At 36.9% G+C, this 19660-nt stretch overlaps 2 protein-coding genes across 3 annotated transcripts; both read right to left on the reverse strand.

The window, feature by feature from the left end:
- Positions 1 to 10764: 10764 nt before the first annotated feature.
- On the reverse strand, positions 10765 to 13672 carry LOC113303593 (plant UBX domain-containing protein 4-like). Its single transcript, XM_026552641.1, has 4 exons — positions 13190 to 13672; positions 12330 to 12645; positions 11507 to 11602; positions 10765 to 11387 (listed from the first exon to the last, which is right to left on the reverse strand). The coding sequence occupies exons 1-4, from the start codon at positions 13603 to 13605 to the stop codon at positions 11007 to 11009; spliced, it is 1209 nt and encodes a 402-aa protein (XP_026408426.1). The 5' UTR covers positions 13606 to 13672; the 3' UTR covers positions 10765 to 11006.
- A 566-nt stretch (positions 13673 to 14238) lies between these two features.
- On the reverse strand, positions 14239 to 19295 carry LOC113303603 (ATPase family AAA domain-containing protein 1-B-like). Of its 2 annotated transcripts, XM_026552649.1 has the most exons (14): positions 19116 to 19295; positions 18376 to 18536; positions 18105 to 18281; positions 17864 to 17994; positions 17536 to 17677; positions 17132 to 17409; positions 16870 to 16994; positions 16481 to 16524; positions 16101 to 16232; positions 15849 to 15926; positions 15327 to 15409; positions 15115 to 15237; positions 14826 to 14886; positions 14239 to 14708 (listed from the first exon to the last, which is right to left on the reverse strand). In XM_026552649.1, the coding sequence occupies exons 1-14, from the start codon at positions 19222 to 19224 to the stop codon at positions 14526 to 14528; spliced, it is 1827 nt and encodes a 608-aa protein (XP_026408434.1). In that variant the 5' UTR covers positions 19225 to 19295; the 3' UTR covers positions 14239 to 14525. The 2 variants fall into 2 exon arrangements, with proteins under 2 accessions (XP_026408434.1, XP_026408438.1); XM_026552653.1 differs by lacking the exon at positions 19116 to 19295 and having other exon boundaries at positions 18105 to 18291; positions 18376 to 18518.
- Between the last annotated feature and the right edge of the window lie 365 nt (positions 19296 to 19660).

Consider the following 19660-nt stretch of genomic DNA (forward strand, 5'->3'; position numbering starts at 1 on the left):
GGAGAGAGAAAGAGAGGAAAATGACGATTTTCTGGTGACGTTGACTAAAGTCAAGGTTTTATTCCTTAGTAAAATCTATTGTTTTTTCTTCGCTTCTCTTGATCTGATTCAATGGATTTAGGCTTGATGGTCGGTGTTAGTTGATTTCTGGTCCTTTTTTTTTTTAACTTTAGTTTCTTGTTTTTGGTTTCGGTATGGATTCAAACTCTGGTGTAGGGTTAGGGTTTGATAATTAATTTGGTTCTGGATTGAGGATTCCTGATTCTACTCTGGGGGATGGGGATAGTGGTAGCCGTAATCCTATTGCAGGTAGTTGGGGTTTTATGCTCACGAAGCAGCAAGTGGATTCTTCTGCTTCTAATCCGATGGTTCGTCGGGATTCTTGTGTGGTGAATGTCGAAAGGGTTATGATGGATGATCCCGAGGAGTATGATTCAGATGTTAAAAGATTTGAGGATATAGTGATTAAGTGATTTGTGGGTAAGATATTACCATATATGCTGGTTCAAAGAACTGTGAAGAGGATCTGGAAACTAATAGGTGAGTTTCAAATGACTATTCATGGTAATTTTGTTTTTGTATTTGAGTTTGATTGTGCTGAGGTAGAGTTGCAACACTTGAGCATGGGGTGTTTTTATTTTATAGTTGATCCGTTTTTTATGGTAAGAGCTTGGTCCCCTCTTTTGGAAAGGGAGATGGCAGAACTGAAGACTAGTCCCATTTGGATGAATTTTTATAACGTGCCTATTCATATGTGGCATGTTAAGGGCTTAAGTTTAATTGCTAGTTTTATTGGTACTTTAATTATATCTGATAAGAATACTCTATCCGAACAGAGAATGAGTTATGCTAGAGTTTGTGTAGAGATTGATGTCAATTGTGATTATCTTACTATAGTACCTCTAATAGTAGGTGGGTAGAGTATTACTATCCATGTGGAATACCCATGCAAGCCACCTAGATGTGTTCATTGTGGTGTTTTTGGTCATACTTTTGAGAAATGTAATGTGAAGCCTAAAATTGCTGAGGTGCTTCCTGAATTAGTAGGGAAAAAACAAGGTGTGGGTAATAAGCAGGTTTGGATGAAGAAAACTTTTAAGAGAACTAGAGAGTCTACCTTAGAGGAGGAATCTGATGTGGAGGTGATGGAGAAAATGGTTAGGGAGACCAATGTTCCTCAAGTTGGTTTAGTTAGGGAGAAGGTTATACAGTTCCCTAAGGAAAATTTGAGCATTAATAGTAGCCTAAGAATTTAGTGGATGTTCCTGTTCAAATAACTAACAAATTCTCAGTGTCAAATTCTAAGTGGGATGGAGATGCAAAGGACAATGTTCTTAAAGAGATTACAGATGGTCATGCTTTTAGTTTTAGTGTTCTGATTAATGAGAATAAGAGTCAAGAAGTGGGATATAATGATGACTCAGGAAGGGTAGTAAGAGCTCTTTTTATTCAGAAATTATCTGGTCAAGTGATCTCCAAGATCTTGAAGGTAGTTGACTATAAAAAGTCTGGTAATGGCAATAGGAAGGTCCCCCACACCCCCCACACCCCACCCCACCCAACATTAAGGATGTTTAAATTGGGTTGCTCGAATACTAGTGGGTTGAATGACCTTGTAAAACAGAATGAGGTAAGTAGATATATTAGTAGTAATAGTTTATATTTAGTTGGGTTAGTAGAAACTCATGTTCAAGTCATTAACAATAATAGGATAAAGAGGAGGGTTTGCCCTATTTGGAACTTTTTTGATAATTACTTTCATAGTCCTGCTGGGAAAATTTGGGTGAGGTTAGATCCTGAAGTTTTGCAGGTATCTCTTATTCAAAATTCTACTCAAGTTAATTTTTTGGATACTCTTTTGCCTCACAATAAAAATTGTGCGTCTACTTATTGTTTATGGTGATAATTATGGGATAGTAGAAGATCCTTGTGCAATGATTTGGTCTCTTTTTCCTGTTCTAATAATAAGCCCTGCATGATTCAATGTCATTTTGGAACCCATGGATAAAATTAGTAAGGCTGAGGTGACTGCTTCTCAATTCTCTGATTTCTTAGTTTGTACTCAAGCTGCTCATATTTTTTATTTGTATTTTATTGGTTGCTTTTATACTTTGAATAACTTACAAGAGGGTGAAGATAGGTTGATGGGGAAGATTGATAGGCTTTTGGTTAATTTAGAGTGGATTGATCAGTTTCAGGATTCAGTGGATGACTTTCTTAATCCTGGAATGTCTGATCATAGCCCAAGTGTTGTCACATGTTTTGAAGGAAAAGCTGATGGCCCTTCTCCTTTCAGGTTTTGTAATTTCCTTGCTGATGATGTGGATTTTTTGAAGGTTGTTGAATCTGTTAGAAAAGAATCAGTTAAGGGTAACCCTATGATTGTTCTTGTCACCAAGATGAAAAGAACTAAGAAGAAATTTAGTGAATGGAGATCGAATAAGTTCTCTAGGTTGTCTGAGAAAATTGTTAAGGCTAAGAAGGTTATGCAGAGTTTTCAATTTTCTCTTCAGGAAATACCTTTGTGTGTGGAGACTGCTAGATAGGAAAGGAAAGCAATGCATTCTTATGTTAAACCGTCTAGGTGTGATGAGTCTTTGGCTCAAAAAAAATCTAAAGTAAAATGGATGGAAGTTGGTGATTCTAATGTGAGATTTTTCTATAATCTCATTAGAGAATGAATTGGTGCTGCACGCTAGGTCTGGGGAAACGTTGGAGGATGATAAGGCTATTTATAAGGAGTGTGTTGATTTTTATGAAGATCTTTTCAACTCTGTTGAGGGTGAGGTAGATTCTTCTGGTATTTTTGGGTCTATTCAGTTTGAGAATTTACTCCATCAGAATGATTGTGAATAACTTATGGTGCCTATTACTAGGGATGAAGTGGTTTGGGCACTTTCTTCTATTAATTATAGTAAATCTCCTGGGCCTGATGGGTTATCCAGTTATTTCTTCAATAAAGCTTGGTTTATTGTTGGAGATACTTCTGTTACAACTATTCTTAATTTCTTTCAAAAAGGGAAGATGTTGAAGAATGTGAATAATATCTTTCTTAATTTGGTTTCCAAGTGTGATAATCCTACCATTATAAGTGATTTTAGGCCCATTTCTTGTTGCAATGTTATTTATAAATGTATCACTAAGATTCCGGATAATAGGGTTCAGGTTGTGATGAGAGGTTTGATTATCTCAAACCAGTCAGCTTTTATCTCTGGTAGTTCAATCCAGGACGATATTGTGCTTGCTCGTGAATTATCATAGACCTAAGGGTGATCCTAGGTGTGCTTTGAAGGTGGATTTAAAGAAGGCCTATGAATCAGTTATATGGGAATCAGTGGTGGAAGTTATGCCCATGCTTTGGTTTCCTGCTGAATTTATCGATTGGGTGCAGCTTTCTATTTCTTCTGCTAAGTTTTCTTCATGGTTAATGGATCCCCTTATGGGTTTTATGGGGGAAAGACGGGTTTGAGACATGGATATCCTTTATCTCCCTACGTATTTTTTATTGTTATGTAGGTTTTCGGTGGTTTAATGCAGAAACAAGTGAGGCAGGGTACTTATGAATTTCATCCTAAATGCAAGTCCACCACATTTGTGTTTTGATGATGATGTGCTCATTTTTTTTAAAAGGTACTCCGAAGGCCACTCAAGCTATTAGGGACATTCTTAATGACTTTAAGATTTTCTCAGGGCTTGTTGTGAGTCTGCAAAAGTCTTCTTTGTATCACTCTGGGATTCAAGAGGAGGAAGTGAGGTTGATTTTACAGTGTGTTGGTTGTGCTGAGGGGGTACTTCCAGTGAGATATTTAGGGGTCCCTCTTATATCTACCATGTTATCTTATGTTGATTGCCTCCCTCTGCTTGCTAAGATTATCAAGAGAATTAATTCATGGAAAGCCAGATTCTTGGATAATGCTAGTAGGTTGCTTCTTATTAAGGTTGTTTTATGTGGTATGGTGTACTTTTGGTTCTATTGTTTTGTGTTGCCTAAGAGGATGTATAATAAGGAGTTGAATACTATTTTTGAAAGGTTTATGTGGGCTGGTACAAAGATGGGGAAAAAACACAATCCTATCAGTTGGATGCAAATTTGTACTTCTTATGAGGAGGGGGGCTGGGAGTCAAGAGTCTGAAACACACTAATATTTCTGCTAACCTAAGGCACAACTGGGAGCTAGTGTCAGGCAAAGACACTATTTGGACTAATTGCGTAAAAGTGAATCTCATAAAATATAAGGACTTTTGGAGTATGGAGGTCCCTTAATACTATTCTTGGAGTTGGAGAAGAATTTTGGAGTGCAGAGATATGGCTAAGAAATTTATAGGTACTATTCTTGGAAATGGTAGGGACACTAGTCTCTTGTTAGGTTTCTAGTACCCAAATGGGAGACTTTGTGATTGGCTACATTTTAGATGATATTAACAATTTTGTGTATCAAGGTCATCATCTTGTTTATGATTTTATTCAAGGAGATCAATGGTCTTTTCCTAGTGGAGTTGGAGCTGTTGAGGAGTTATTGCATTCTGTGCATGAGGTAAAAGTTGACTTTAATGAACCTTTCAGGATGATTTGGACTGCAAGCAAGTATAGAGAATTCTCTACGAAGGAAACTTAATTGGCTTTGGTCCCTAAAGGTCCTGAAATAGGATGTCATAAGACTGTTTTGGTTTAAGGATCTTATACCTAGGCATTCTTTCATTGGTTGGTTGGCGATGCATATGAGACTTACAAAAAGGAAAAGGTTATTGCAATGGGGTATTATTGAATATGCTAAGTGATTATTGTGTATGGAGACTATTGAGGAAGATGAGCATTTATTCTGTAGTTGTAGTTTATCCTCCACTATATGGCAGAGAATTGTTCTCAATCTTGGTTATTATAGGAATTGTTCTCTTTCCTGGGAGCAAGAATTAAAGTGGTGTTGTGATAACTTTAGAGGTGGGGGAGCTGTGAGTAATATTAAGAAACTTACTTTAAATAGTCTCATTTATCACATCTGACAAGAACAAAATAAAATGTTGCATTCTGCTCATTCAAGTTCTATGGACTCTGTTAGTTTCAAGATTGTTGCAGATGTAAGATTGAAGATGGAGGCTCATGGTCTGTCAGATGCTGATACTGATACTTTGAGGAGATTATTAGCTCAGTGGAATATTTCTACTAAGATGATTAAGAAAAGAGTCAAAACTTGCACCCGGAGAGATGACTCAGGGGGTTATGGAGCCATTATTAGGAGTGCTAGCGGTGTTCCTGCTGCAACGGCTATTGGAGGGTGTGGGCTTGAGATAATGTTTATTATTGAATTATTGGGTGTTGAATTAGGCCTGAAGATGGATATTAAGAAACATATGTCATTAGTTCATATTGGTACAGATTCAATGGTTGTTTTCAATTTATTTAACAGTAAGGTGCCTACACCTATTTGAAGTGTGATGCATTTGTGGAGGCATAGTGAGAGATTGAGAAGTCAGTCAAGAATAATTAGGCTGAATCATGTTTATAGAGAGATTAACAAGGCTGATGATGCTCTAACGGACATGCATTCTAAGGAGGGTTTTCTTGAATTGGATTTGGATACTTTCAGTGAAGAGTTGGAGACCATTATTGTCGAGGATAAGAGATTGAAAATGTATTTTTGTAGTTAGTTTTGTTTTTGTTTTTTTTGTTTTTGGTTTGTAGGTTGGGGTCTCCTTAACCCCGCAGAATGATTCAAACAAAACAACAACAATTGGTATACAAATAAGTAGTAGTTTGATTAAGGAAAAATACACATGTTCTTTTGGCTTACGGGCGCATGGATCTAAGAAGGTTAGCAGGAATTTGTAATATATAATTTATGTATGTGTGTGCTCAGTGCACACCATTCATCATATTCATTGTCACGATGTTCATGTTCTAGCTATTCTTTACTAAGTTTATTTATTTTCGGCACAAAATTTTAATATAGAAAAATAGCATAGCTGAAAATTACACATATAAAGGGAAAAAGTTTTGAACTCGCAGCACGAGTTCAAAAATGAATTCGCAACACCATAATCGTTGGATGATGGAGATGTGACATAATCAAACCAAGGACTTAACCACAGTTATGTATCTGAATTTCTAAATATTTCAACTAAATTTACTGTATCAAATTGGAGATTCTACATGACGTCGATATCTTACTACCATCGACAACTTCACTCCGAGGTTTGTATTAAATTCAACTTCTTCTCTTAGACTCCAACTAGAATAATCTCGCCATGCATGATTAATAGTTGTATGGTATATTTACCTAGAATGCTAGAAACCAACTATGGTGGAACGTGAAGCAGCCCATATCATATCTTCGGAAGTGTGAAATCTCCCTCTCTTGTTGCTTACAGACAAATGCACACAATTTAATTGTCCTTATCTTTTTACGGAACAGATCAGTTTAATATAAGTATTTGTAGTCTATGTAATTTGATGAGCCACTATTTCGTTGGTCGACATAAACCAAGTAATAAACAGTAGTATCACCATTGCCGGTTTAGAAGGGATTGAAGTTGTTCATATGCCGTTTCGTTTCATCTCTTCTTGAGATTCTGAGGCATTACTTGTTGCAGTTAGCACTGAGATATTGAAGTGTTAAGAATGCTTGATTTTTCTTGATTATTAACTGATTGTTAGTACAGTTACCATTTGTCAATATTTTAATCTTTCATGTGTATATGCGAGAGTGAGACATTCCGTCTATGTTAATGCATAAACGTAATATTTTATCGCCTTTGCTTTCTGGTGAGGTCACAACAAAATATTCTATCAGTCTGATATTAAGAACTTCTGATAGAACTAGATCCTAGTATGCCGAAGATCCCTCTTGCACCCAAAATTAGGATTGCGTACCAAATTGTGTTTCAGAAATATTTTGTAAGATACGGGATATATTTAGAAATCCATATATATAACTATGGTTAAGTCCTTGGTTTGATGTTGTCACATCTCCATTATCCAACGATTATGATGCTGCGAATTCAGTTTGAACTCGCGCTGCGAGTTCAAATTTTTTTTCCCATATAAAGTTCAACATTTATAGGGGTGTATTGGATTAGGATTTACATGGATATTTAACAATCATAAAAACCCCTAGGTATTCAATTAGGATATGTAAGGAATCATTAAATATCCATGATATTCAAATAGGATTTATTTAGAGGGCAATGATCCGATGACATGGTTAGAATGACACTATCATGACATGGTGACATCATTTTTTCTAAAAAATACAAATGAAGATGAATTTAAAGCTAAGATTTTGGTGATATGTTCCTCGTATAAAACTCTATATTCCTACAAAAAATGAGAGTATTCTGAAATACGAAAATTCACCATCCACAAATTTTAATCTCAACCGTTAATCTTCCACGGTTGGTATTCAAAGTGGTATATGGTGGTCTTATACATCTCAGAATACTCTCACTTTTGGTTGGAGTGTAGAGACTTATAAAAAGAACATGTCACCAAAAATTTAGCTTCAAATTCATTATCAGTTGGATTTGGTATAAAAAATGGCGCTAAAATGTTAAGATTATGTCACCCTAACCATGTCAATGGATCCTACCCTTATTTAGATTCCACAAATATCCCAGGCATTCAATTCATTTTAGATTTCTTAAAATAGTTGAGGTCCAAGATATAAAAGGATTCTTATGGATATTTGTAGTAAAAATATACTCCCTCTATTTCTGAAAGACCGTCCTCTATTCCGTTTTGGTCTGTTTCAAAATTGTGTCCAGCTTTTGTTTATAGTCATATTTTTCCAATAAACTCTCTAATATACCCTTAAAGTTTTATATTCATAAATTCTTTCTTAATGGCCCAATCTAAAATATTAATGAGATTTGTATAATTAAGAAAACAAATATATCCTTCATTCCTTTTAGCTTTCTTTTTTTTATTTTCTATTTACAATCACATAACAATTTTTGGTAGTTTTATTACTAACATTTTTATCCAAATAAATTAGGCAAGTAACTAAGGGTATGCATGTAAACTACTACGGTCTCCTTAATATTTTGACAAAGTCAAAGCGGACTGTCTTTTGGAAACGGAGGGAGTATGTGTTATTGTCAAATTAATCTCAATCCACACCACAAGAGTTTCATGGATTTATGTGAACAATTTTCTTTTTTCTTAGATTTTTTTTTTATCACATCATCTATGTTTTTCCACCACCACTACCAGCCACCACAACAAAAACCACCACCACTATCAACCGCCAGAGCCACCACTACCTCAACTATAGATGAGTTTTTCTGAAAGAGAAACTTGATGACCTTGGTTTTTTCAACCATGATACTATATGGTAATCCACTTCAATTTTTATAGATCTAAATAAGTCCTGATTCAGTCCATTATAATATGAAATTATGTTTCTATAAGAATCTATAAGATTTTCTAAAAAGCATTATAAAACCAATAGATTTGGGTAAACTTGTTTCTATTTTTATCCATTTAAATTATAATCCAATAGTCCCTGTTTATTTATCACCATGGGCAATCACAAAAATTTGGAATTTTATTTTGATGTCGTTAGTTCATTTACGATAAATTAATCCAATCGAATTACTTTGATCTAGGTACAATGAAGCGGCGATTGAATGCTTTAATCCAATGGAGGAACCGAAGGCCATCCCTTTCGACATTCCTTCAATTTTAGCTCCGAACATTTATTCATTTTTCCAAACAAAATTAACTGCAGGGAAGAAAAAAAATAAAGTCAAAGGACGAAGAAGAGAATTTAATTTTACTCGCTCTGCTTTGACAAAGCCACAACCTGCTAGAAAAGTTGTCCCGTTTGAACGAGATACTTTGGATGTTCATAACATCCAAAGTCTTTTTACTTTTCATAACACCCGATTTTATTTTTTAACTAATCGGTGCAGCTATACTTCCGAGGCTGAGGGCCGGGTCTCGTGGATTATGCTGACCCTCGTAAAACTGCACCATTCAATGGATTAATGAAAGAAACATGCCAGTACCACAGTGCCAGTACCACAGGTCCGATTACTCTTACTTACCAAACAGGCCCTAGGGTTTTGTGATGCATTGGGGATAGGACTTCAGCAAAGCACAGAGAAGAGAAGGAAATACAAGAAGACTTTGGAAAAGTAAAAAGCAAAGAATAGTGCAGACGTTATTTATACGATCAAAGGGTCGAGGGAGAGACATGCATGGGTCGAAGAGATGAAGCCAAAGCGAGTTCAACAAAAAAGACCTTGCTTTTTGAGTGATCAGTTTTCACCTTTAAGTCATATCTCTCTTAATATCTGTGAGAGTGAATCCACCAGTGTAATGGAGAAAAAAGAACCAAACAAAGAGAACCTCAAGAGACCAGGAATCAATGGTAATATAACCTAGGGCAGTCTTGTTTGTCAGCCCTGCATCTATATTCTGTCCAGACTTCATTAGAGCTTTATATTCTTGCTCTTTATTTATTTTTTATTTTATTTTTGATACCAAGGAAATTTTTTTATTAATTGGCTGTAAAACAGCTTAAATCGGTCTTCACCAGAATGTTAATGAATTCTGGGAAGTTTGATAAGAAACAGAAAATTGCTTCATCCTTTCTTGCTTTGTGAGCTAAAGAGTGAGCGACATTATTTCCAAGCCTATGAATGTTAATGAATTCTGGGAAGTTTGATAAGAAACAGAAAATTGCTTCATCCTTTCTTGCTTTGTGAGCTAAAGAGTGAGCGACATTATTTCCAAGCCTATGAACGGCATTAAAGAACCAAAGTTTACTGACTCTACTACACTTAAGTTTCACTCTCTCAATAATATTAGAATTGAACCAATGAACTTGTGATTGTTGTTCCTTGACAAAATTTATCACATTATCACAGTCCGATTCAAAAATCACTCTATCCTGCTGCAGCTCATCCATCCAGTCTATAGCCAACTCCAATGCTTTACATTCAAAATGCTCAGCCCCATAGTCCTCATCCACTTCCACATCAAAAGTCATACCTTGAGCACCTATACAGTTACCTGCATACTCTTGCTCTTTATTTAGCTTAGCATATTGCATAGAAAGGAAAAGTTTACGACGAGGAGAAGGGGTGGAATTTCCTGAGTTTGGCTCACCCCCTGACCCAAATTAGAAAAAGGTTAATTCCTTACCATGTGGTTCTTCTTATAAAAATATCATCCGATGCCCATAGACAAATTTGAGGTCCTCCATGGTTGCGGACACATTAGTCTCATGCTAAAGGATTGACAACTATAAGCTCCAGGAGATACCTACCTCGTTTTGCTTTTTGATTTGTACGTAATGCAGACTAAATGATGAAAGGTCCACAGGGTCATAAATATGTTTAGAGAATGGTTAACTTATCATGAGAACGAAGACAATGAACCCAACAAACAAATTAGCGTGGATCTGATGAGAAGAAAAATCCCCCTTATCTTCTCAGTGCATTATGCATTTGCTATTGTTGGATGAACTGATGACCACTACTTTCACAAGTCCTTGTGTTGGTGTCAAAATTATTCATGACAAGACCGACCACACCTCTTTGAGTTGTATTATTTGGAAGGTAATGGCAAACCCTAAAAACTATCCAAAAGACTATGATTTATTAATGTGGAAATTATCACATCCCTAGAGTAGAAGTGATCACCACCTTATCATGATACATGCTCAATCCATATATAGAAAATGAAGAATACATATGCCTGTTTGGGTCAATGAGCTAAATGAAAAAAACGATGAGTTATCCAAATTTTAAAGGATAAAGAACTAAATGATTAATATCGGTGCATAATATATATATGAGAAACTAAGCAAATGATAATAAAGTGTTCACGTTCGCTGACATACATATATGCCATGATGGGAATGAGACCATCACAATAGATCTTGTTCTTGTTCAAACAAATATAAAACAGTTTGGGTTCCGACAAAGATAATATCTATTTGATCTATCTGATCCAAGGTAGATAAAACAGTAGAGTGGGTAACCTCATCCCTGGTCTACCTGATCTAAGGTTTTTGAATCAGAACTGAGTTGGCAAGGCCTGCCTCTTCTATTGTTTGCTTCACATCCAAAAGTGGCTTAGGAGGGAACCCCATTGACTGCAGCTGATAAGTTCTTGCTCCCCCTGGCCTGGATGCATCAATAAATGCACGAATATCACCGACAGTGTGACGATAATTGAAGCGTGCAACCATTCGTGTTCCATCAGCTAGCCTCAGTTGAATAGAGGTTGATGGCAACGTATCATCTACAACTAGGCCTATTGGAGCGACTGGGGCAGTGTTGAGGGTAACGGGAGCTGCAGTTTGCTCAGAGGCAACAGTATTGCTGCTGCTACCTAAGGTTCTTCCCACCCCTTGAAATGCAACTTTCTGCACTTTCTCTTCCTGCATAAATAAGAGGAAAAAAATTGATAAGCAAAAGACAGCAATCAAACAGGGGAGAACCAAGACAAAAAAAGAAGAAGACAAGCATAACGGCCTTGAAGAGTAGAACTAAGACATACAGGGCCATTTCCTTCTCTCCTTATGAGATTAACATGAACTGAGGACCTCCTATCTGCTGGTTCGAGTTCTTTTGGGCACTCGGATTTCTTGATGCTCTGCATTGTATCGAGAAACAAAAACATAAGTAGATATACTTCAAGTTGAAGGGCAACACTAACAAGGATTATCTATTATAGGCAAGTTTAGAGTAATATAATAGTTTCCTCAATTGAAGAACAATAGCTCAATTCAACTACCAAAATGCTTGATCATCACCATTACTTGGGCCCAGATTTAACACTTCAATTCTATCTGAAAGGCCTCCCAGTTGCAAGCAACAGCAATTAGTGAAGTCTACAATCTTGTAAATTGGAACTTCAGGTTGGCAATGAGCCGACGAGATGTTTAAACATATTGACCTATATTTGTTTTCCATGAGCAAACTAGCTCCATAATGAAATGTGTGGCAGAAATATACGACTGGTTAAACCGGTACAGTAAATCGGTACAGTCACTGAAGTCTAAACAGATCATACCCTTGTCAGGTCCATCAATCATGTGACGTGAACAAGAAAGTGAAATCAGTCTTATCATATGCTTAAGTTTAACAATGTCTTCATGTGCCCATTACAATTGGTACAGTCACTCAAGTATCAGATGAAAAAAGCAACTCCCAACGTACTATTCAGTTATAGACCTAACATATTTGTAAAAAAAATCGATAATAATGATGCTGAATGCTAGATTCAGACTTCAAAATACAGGAACCACGGAAAAAGTAAAGTACATATAGATCATATGCCATCAAACAAATTTTAAGTGTTGAGTTTAAGTTGATATTACCTCCAAAAAAGGTGCATTTTCAGGGTCATCTAACCTCCTAAAAGGACCATCAGCCACTGTGAACCCATTATTATAGAAAACGATATCATGATTGGTAGCTTCTTGCGGCTGTGGAGTAGGATTGGATGCTGGTGTTAATGGTTCCCCAGACAGTAGTCGACCTGTCCCTGTAAAACTCCTTGAGCTAGAAGAAGTTGGCTGAAGGTGTTCAGTAGATCCTTCCATGGCTCCCAATTGCCTAGCTTGGTCGAATATCGAGTCAACATCATTACCACCTCTCCCTCCTCCTCTAGTAGGATCTTGAACAAGCATTCCACTATAAAAAACAATAAAGTAAATTTATATCAGATACAACAAGAAGAAAATTTATCAAGCAATTCCATGTTCCCATTACCAGCAAACCCCAAATTATATCTATCATAGGAACGTAGTACAGACTTCACAATACACCGTTAGAAATACATACATTACTTACAAAGAAACATCAATTTACAGACAGTTAAGCAGTATCCAACAAAATACATTGAAAATTGAACTTATCATCAGGGCAATCTTAACTATTTACCCGACAAAACAGACCAACACAGCAGCTTATATGTTCCTAATCCAATTATCTCTAGGGTTTCTATCTTCAGCTACAAGATGAAGGGGAGAAAAATCTAAAGTTCGCCCAAAACACTCTTAACCGATCACATAAGAATCATTATTTCTAGGGCTTTTAGATAGTAACAGAAGTACAATAACAAAAGAAAAAAACACTATCTATGGTTTTCGTAATTCAATCTAGGGTTTACAGACAAACACAATTGAGATTCTTAATCAATAATTAAGAAAATCATAACAAGAATTAAGACGAATACCTCTTCTCGCCACCAGTGTAATATTCTTGAGGTCCATCCGAATCACTATCGGAATCAGGACCAGAAGGGCGATTCAAATCAGAAAGAGTACGAATTCCACCACGTCTATTACCAGATGGCTTTGTTACGGGTTTCTTATCTGGTCGAGAAGCCATTGGAACAGATGATTGAAACGCGGGTAGTTGAGGCGGTTGTTGTTGTAATGGTAGTGGTGGAGATGGTGATGACGATGGAGATGAAGATTGAAGATTAGGGTTATTAAGGTTTGGAATTGGATTGTGGTTACTGTCTTCCTCTAAAAAAGTAGAAACAGCAGAATCAAGATTCCAATTATGGGATTCTAAGAAAAATAGGGCTTCTTCTTTAGAACCAGATGTGATTTCACAGAACGTAGCTACTAGACCTTCTTTCTCCATCACTATTTGACTCTTCGTCGATAAACTATTAATGTCTTTTTCTCTCTCGATAATAACTCTCACTATCTTAGGAGTACTAATTTATTTACTTTCCCTTTTCTTTTCCCCTTAAGTTACACTTCATATACATACCACTTTAGGAAATATCAATAGAAAAATAAAATAAAATAAAATAAAATAATAGAATGGTCCCACCTAAAGGACGATTGGGATCTGCCAAGTAAATATGATCTCGTGATACATATGACCTACTGTTTTATGAATTTTGGGGAGTGATCCAGCTATAGCTGTTAACGATTTGGACCTGTCTACGTTATAATGGAATTTCAATGGACCTTTCGTTGTCTCGTTTATGATTGTTGTTGTTTTAAGCTTTGGTCACAAGTCTCCTACGAGAAAACGATTGGAAATGTAATTTTTTATCTTAAGCTTACTGTGGTTTTAACAGGAGGATTCAGGTCGATGAGGTAGGGATTAGATTGAGATATTCAAAATGCAACCAACACACAAGATGACAACGACTAGGATACGCAGAAAGCACAAGATTTGACATTAAAGACGTGTGACATTTTTTACCAAAACAGGAATGGAATTGAGGAAGCTATGAAATATCTTCCTATCTGCAAAGCGATGAGGAATAGAAGACGTGTGGTATAGCATGTTGTAGAGTCGTCAGACTTACACATTCATCAAGCACTGAGTACATTTACAGAAGATGAGCTAGGAATAAAATAAGTATTTCGGCGATTTCTAGCTCGGTCTTCATGTACAAGAGCTGTGGACAATTACAAGCAAGAGTATAAAAGGAAAACCTTTCACAAAAATCCCAATCTGCTATGTTGGAATCCTTTTACTAATCCATAGCCATCAATGTCAGTCAGAGTCTTGAACCTCAACCAGCTGCCTTTTTATGTCTAAAATTATAGGAAGTCCATTGGACTCTTTCTAAAAGAATTTGTAGGAACTTCACTTTTCTGTCTTCTCTTCTCAGAAATGCTAAGTAGAGCCTTCCGGCGAGTCAAAGCACTATCTAGGTACTCATGAAGTGGGGGAAGATTAACATTCCCTTGTTCTGCAGTACTAGATGCTTTACCTCGAATAATCTGCCAAAAGAATCAGTGAGTTCGATTTTATTATTTCTTACCAGCCCAGTGTCCAAGGGCTAGAATATGATAAAAAAAAAACGGCCAGATTGCCAAACGACTAAATTGTGGAACTACCTTTGATGCCCAGTGTCGCTCTGCTTGTTGACAAACATCCCGAATATCCCTTCCAGACATCCTAATAATGCCGAAAATCGTTAATCAACAAAATATCACAAGGGAAAAATGGGAAGTTAACCTTTAAATGAAGACACTTGCAAACTGAAGTTACTAAAGAATATAAAACTATTAAAATGTAATTAGGTATCTGATATATGTGCAAAAACTGAATCCTTACACATTATGCATATTATTGGTCAAAACCCAATTCTTGACAAGGAAATGAGACAAGTTTGAAAGCCCTTACCCTTCAGTCGCTGCAGCGAATTCAATCAATTCAGGTTTTTTCAAGTGCCTCGCATATTGGGCGCTTATTTCCTCACGGGTCCCTTGATCGGGAAGGTCAAACGTAATTATTGAGTCAAACCGACTGAGAAAAAGAAACAAAAACATAGTTGTAAGACTACGAAGCATTGCTAAGCATACGATTTGTACACAGAATTCAGTGTACACATTAACCTGATAAGAGCAGGATCAAGGTCCTCCTTTCTATTGGTTGCAGCAATCACCACCACTCTTTTCTCCTGCTCGAATCCATCAATCTGGAACCACAAAATGGAAGTTGTATCAACCAAGGCATGAATCGAAAAAATTGTGCTGAAGAGGGCAGAGCTTATGAATCTAGATTATATAGTGCACAACATGAAGGTATAAACATGTGTGACCTAAATAGCTGATTAACATAGTTTCACAATGCCAGTGGTTTTATTACGGCATCTAAGTATATTCATTCTTATAAAAATCTTTAACTTCATACATCCAAGTTGTTCTCTCTGACCATAATATCACTCTCAACCTGCCACAATCTGGACAGATGTGCAATTCCAAAGACGGCAACGAATTAGCAATAACAACTGCAAGAGAATCTTGACTCTGCAATCGAATTTACCCAGTATCATCTGATGGTACCAGGGAAATTTAAAACTAACACAAAGTCAATCCCACTTCAGTACTATATCTCCAGAAATTATTTGTGGGTACCTGTCGTAACAACACTGACAAAATCCTACGTGTGGCTTCATGCATTCCATCATCACGAGCAATAGCAAAAGAATCCACCTGTGAGATAAAAGAAAACATATCAAAAACTTAATCGCCAAAGCATGCCTTAAGATGAAGAAACTACTCAGAAAATAACAGAAGTGGAAACTCGGAAACAACCAAACTGTAACCACATGCTAATCCCGATCAATTTTAAGGCTGTAGAGCTTAATCATAGTTCAAGCTGATTACCTCATCTAGAAAAATGATTGCCCCGTCAGAAAGCTCGTTTGCAAGTGAGAACACTGACCCCAATAATCGTTCACTTTCCCCGTAGTACTTTGACATCACAACTTCAAGTGGCACATATAACAAGGGGACACCCTGGTATGGCAGAAGCGAATAATCAGAAAAAATACTTCCAGTAAAACTGAGGAAGAAGAACTACTATATGATACTGATTTGTAGATTCAGTTTAGCTGGACAATATGCAGATTTAGTTTAGTACAACACCCAAGGACACTGATAATGGTTTTGGGGCTACATATGCACAATTAACAACTGTCTGTTCAGCTGGTCATTTACAAGAATAGGAAGAAGAAGAAGAAGAAGAAGAATTTCCATTAACTTACAGCTTGATTAGCAATTACTCGAGCACAAGATGTCTTCCCTGTTCCTGCAATGGAAACAGTAAAAGATAGTTACACTTAGAACAAATCTAGGGTAAGTGAGTTAGAAATAGTAAAGCAGGATAGAAAAAGAAAGCACCATATCAGTTAGCTAGTAGAGGAAACAATTATGTGAAGCATTGTTCACCAAAGAGCATTACATGAACACCCCCAGTGTTATTGAGAAATGCCAACACGTAACTTTTTAAAATTATCTCTTATTCATTTGAAGGTGAATAGAATAAAAATATCTCCCGCGCAGCGAAATGGCTAAACCATTGACCACAGTATAACTGGACCAATGTCAAGCATGTCTACCTTTTAAAATGCCACTACTGAAGTGCGAGACAAACCTGGTGGCCCTTCAAAAAGCACTGCTCGAGGTCTATTAGACTCAAACTTACACCTGGTGCCACGAGCAATGTCATCATATACTTCAGGACTATGCAGGACCAATAATATTGTATCCTCAATTTCACTGCAAACAATAGAAAGATGAGCAAATTATTTCAGTACGTTATATCATGTGTAAACATAGAAGTAGATCTGAATTCTGAAGTCACCAGTAAGGAAAACATTCAATCCTCAAATGTTGAAGCCCTTGTTTCTACATACCGTTTCTGCTGTTCATATCCCGCAATATTCTCCCATGCTATGTCACCAGTTGAAGAGATTGCAGGAGATTCTTTAAGACCAAAAACTCTAACACCCATGGCCTCCAAAGCAGCAACTGATTTTTCAGCAGCTGAATCTATTCTGTTGCCGCGGCTGTCTGGATATCCCCTTGGTTTTCTTTCTGAGGCTTTTACCCTTGAACCAGCTAATTTCAATGCAGACACCAAAGCATCAAGCTCCTCCGTGTTAAAACTTCCCTTCTTTATGAACTCAATTTCCTAAAATCAAATAAAAAGGTCCAAAACTATACCAGAAGAAGAAGCTAACCAATCAAATATAAAGAAAAAAACAGAGTTCAAAATAAAATAACATCTTAAACTGCATAAAAGAGTACGAAAACTAACTGCATTTACAGAGCTGATGAGTGACTGAAATATAAAGACGCACAAATCTCCCTCATTGTCATCTTTGTATCCCAAAAGCTCTTTATCCGTTTGAACTTCCTTCTTTCTTGGGCTGTTGAGTGTCATCTGCCAAGCAGCTGGACTGAAAAAAAGAAAGGCATAATGAGAATAGGCATGTAACTTTATCTCATACAAGTTCAACAGACAAGATGGAACAGTGACAACTCTTAATATTCTATTTAAAACTTTAGTAGTCAATCAGGTCGACCACAACTAGGGAGAAGAGCCTTCGTACAATAGGGCATGTAACTCTGGTGCTTTTACAAACCTGTCCCAAGCACGCAATACCATATCTGAGCCAGCGCCATGCTTTTCAGCTGTCAATCCGAGATGTGACACTATGTCCACAATGAGATGTGATGCTTCACATGTAGGAGGAATTTGAAACTTGACCGTGACCTATGATATGATTATATCGCACTGGAGCCTATTAGATAAATTCTTAAAGATTAAATAAATCTACTATGTGCGTCATATTAAATTGGAATTAAATGTGTGCATTTCTTCACCTTCTGACCCTTAACAGCAACACTGAATGGAGGATAAGAACCGCGGAGCATTCCTTTACTTTTGAGCAAGTCCTCTAAACGAAGTCGTTCCTGCCTAACGATTTTCTCGAGATTTTCAAAGTCGGATGGAGGAGTTTCTGTAGAAGGAGATTCTGCTGACGGAGCTTGAACATCTGCCTGCAGAAAGCTAAGACCGACATCAAATCAACTCAATTACATACACCAAATAAGCTAATTAAAGAAGAAAAATAAAAGAAAACAACTAGCCCACCTCATTTGCATCAGCATGAGATATATTTAGCATTCCCATGCCAAACCCACCAGCAAGGAAAACAGGCAACATTGAAAAAAACTCCGGAAATTCTGATACTGATTCAGTTCTCGTTTTCTCTGATGCCATGGCACTGATACACGCTAAACTTTCGTAATTCCCTGCAAATGTGGGTCATCCAAAGTAAAACTTAGTTAAACAAACTACATTTGATAGCCTTGCTTTTGCTCCCCATTTCAGGGTTCAGGGTCTAGCCAAATGAAGGGATGATATCCTATAATCATGGGTTGTAAGGCAAGTGGCAATGCTTGAACAAACTCATCATTCCATAACAGCCTAAGGATCAATAGATCATTTCTTTTTTTCATATTTCTTCACATTTTCAATAATGAAAACTCAGCTTAATTCAAGAAATTTGATAAACTGATTTACTAAAACACCAACTTTATGTTACGATTTGATTATTTAAAAATTTGGAGTAGTTTCAGGCCAATATGTTTGCACAGTGCTTCGGGATAATGTCTTAATCGAGTTAGGGTTTATGCATATCTAGAACTATTCAAAAAAGCAATCAAACTTATATCATAACATTTATACTGTGTTTCTTGTAAAAATATGCTGTCCAGTGGTAATCACTACTTTTTCTTAAAACAACATAGAACTAAATTAAGCAACAAAAACAGTGATCTTTACTGGTGAAAAAAGTACATATACAACGGAGAAAGTTAAGGTAGCAGTACCGTAGCATACGCCTCGATTTGCAAGAGGTGGAGAACGAATTCGGGTTCTGATGGAGTTGATAGTTCGCCATGATCGACCTGTCTTGCAAATTCTCGTTAGAGTTGCCATTGCAGAATCTCTCTGTGTCTCTAATTGTTTCGGCGAGAAGGATGAAGGAAAAAAAAAGAAAATCCGGTTACTTGGGGGCCTGGCCTGGGGCGCACACACCTCGCGCATACAACTACCAAGTCACTTCAACTATCCTCGGCGGGCCCAACCCATCATGGGTCATCCTACACCTTGTTTGTTTTTCCTGATTCATCTAAGTCTTCTGATTTTGACCCGTCAAAAACTGGAACCCTGATTTTGGGCATACCTAAATCTTTCTAGGCATACAAAACAATAGTCCCATGTTGGGTGACCTTATAAGGGGTACCTTATGGGTAGTTCAATTACCTATATACCCTTAATACAAAAATCTAAAATCAGTTTTCTAAAAAATCAAAATCAGTTTCCCTTAACATTTCTTCCGCCTCCTCCTCTAGCCGAACTCTTCCTCCTCCTG

This window comes from Papaver somniferum, chromosome 1, assembly GCF_003573695.1.
Source record: "Papaver somniferum cultivar HN1 chromosome 1, ASM357369v1, whole genome shotgun sequence".
Taxonomy (NCBI): Eukaryota; Viridiplantae; Streptophyta; class Magnoliopsida; order Ranunculales; family Papaveraceae; genus Papaver; species Papaver somniferum.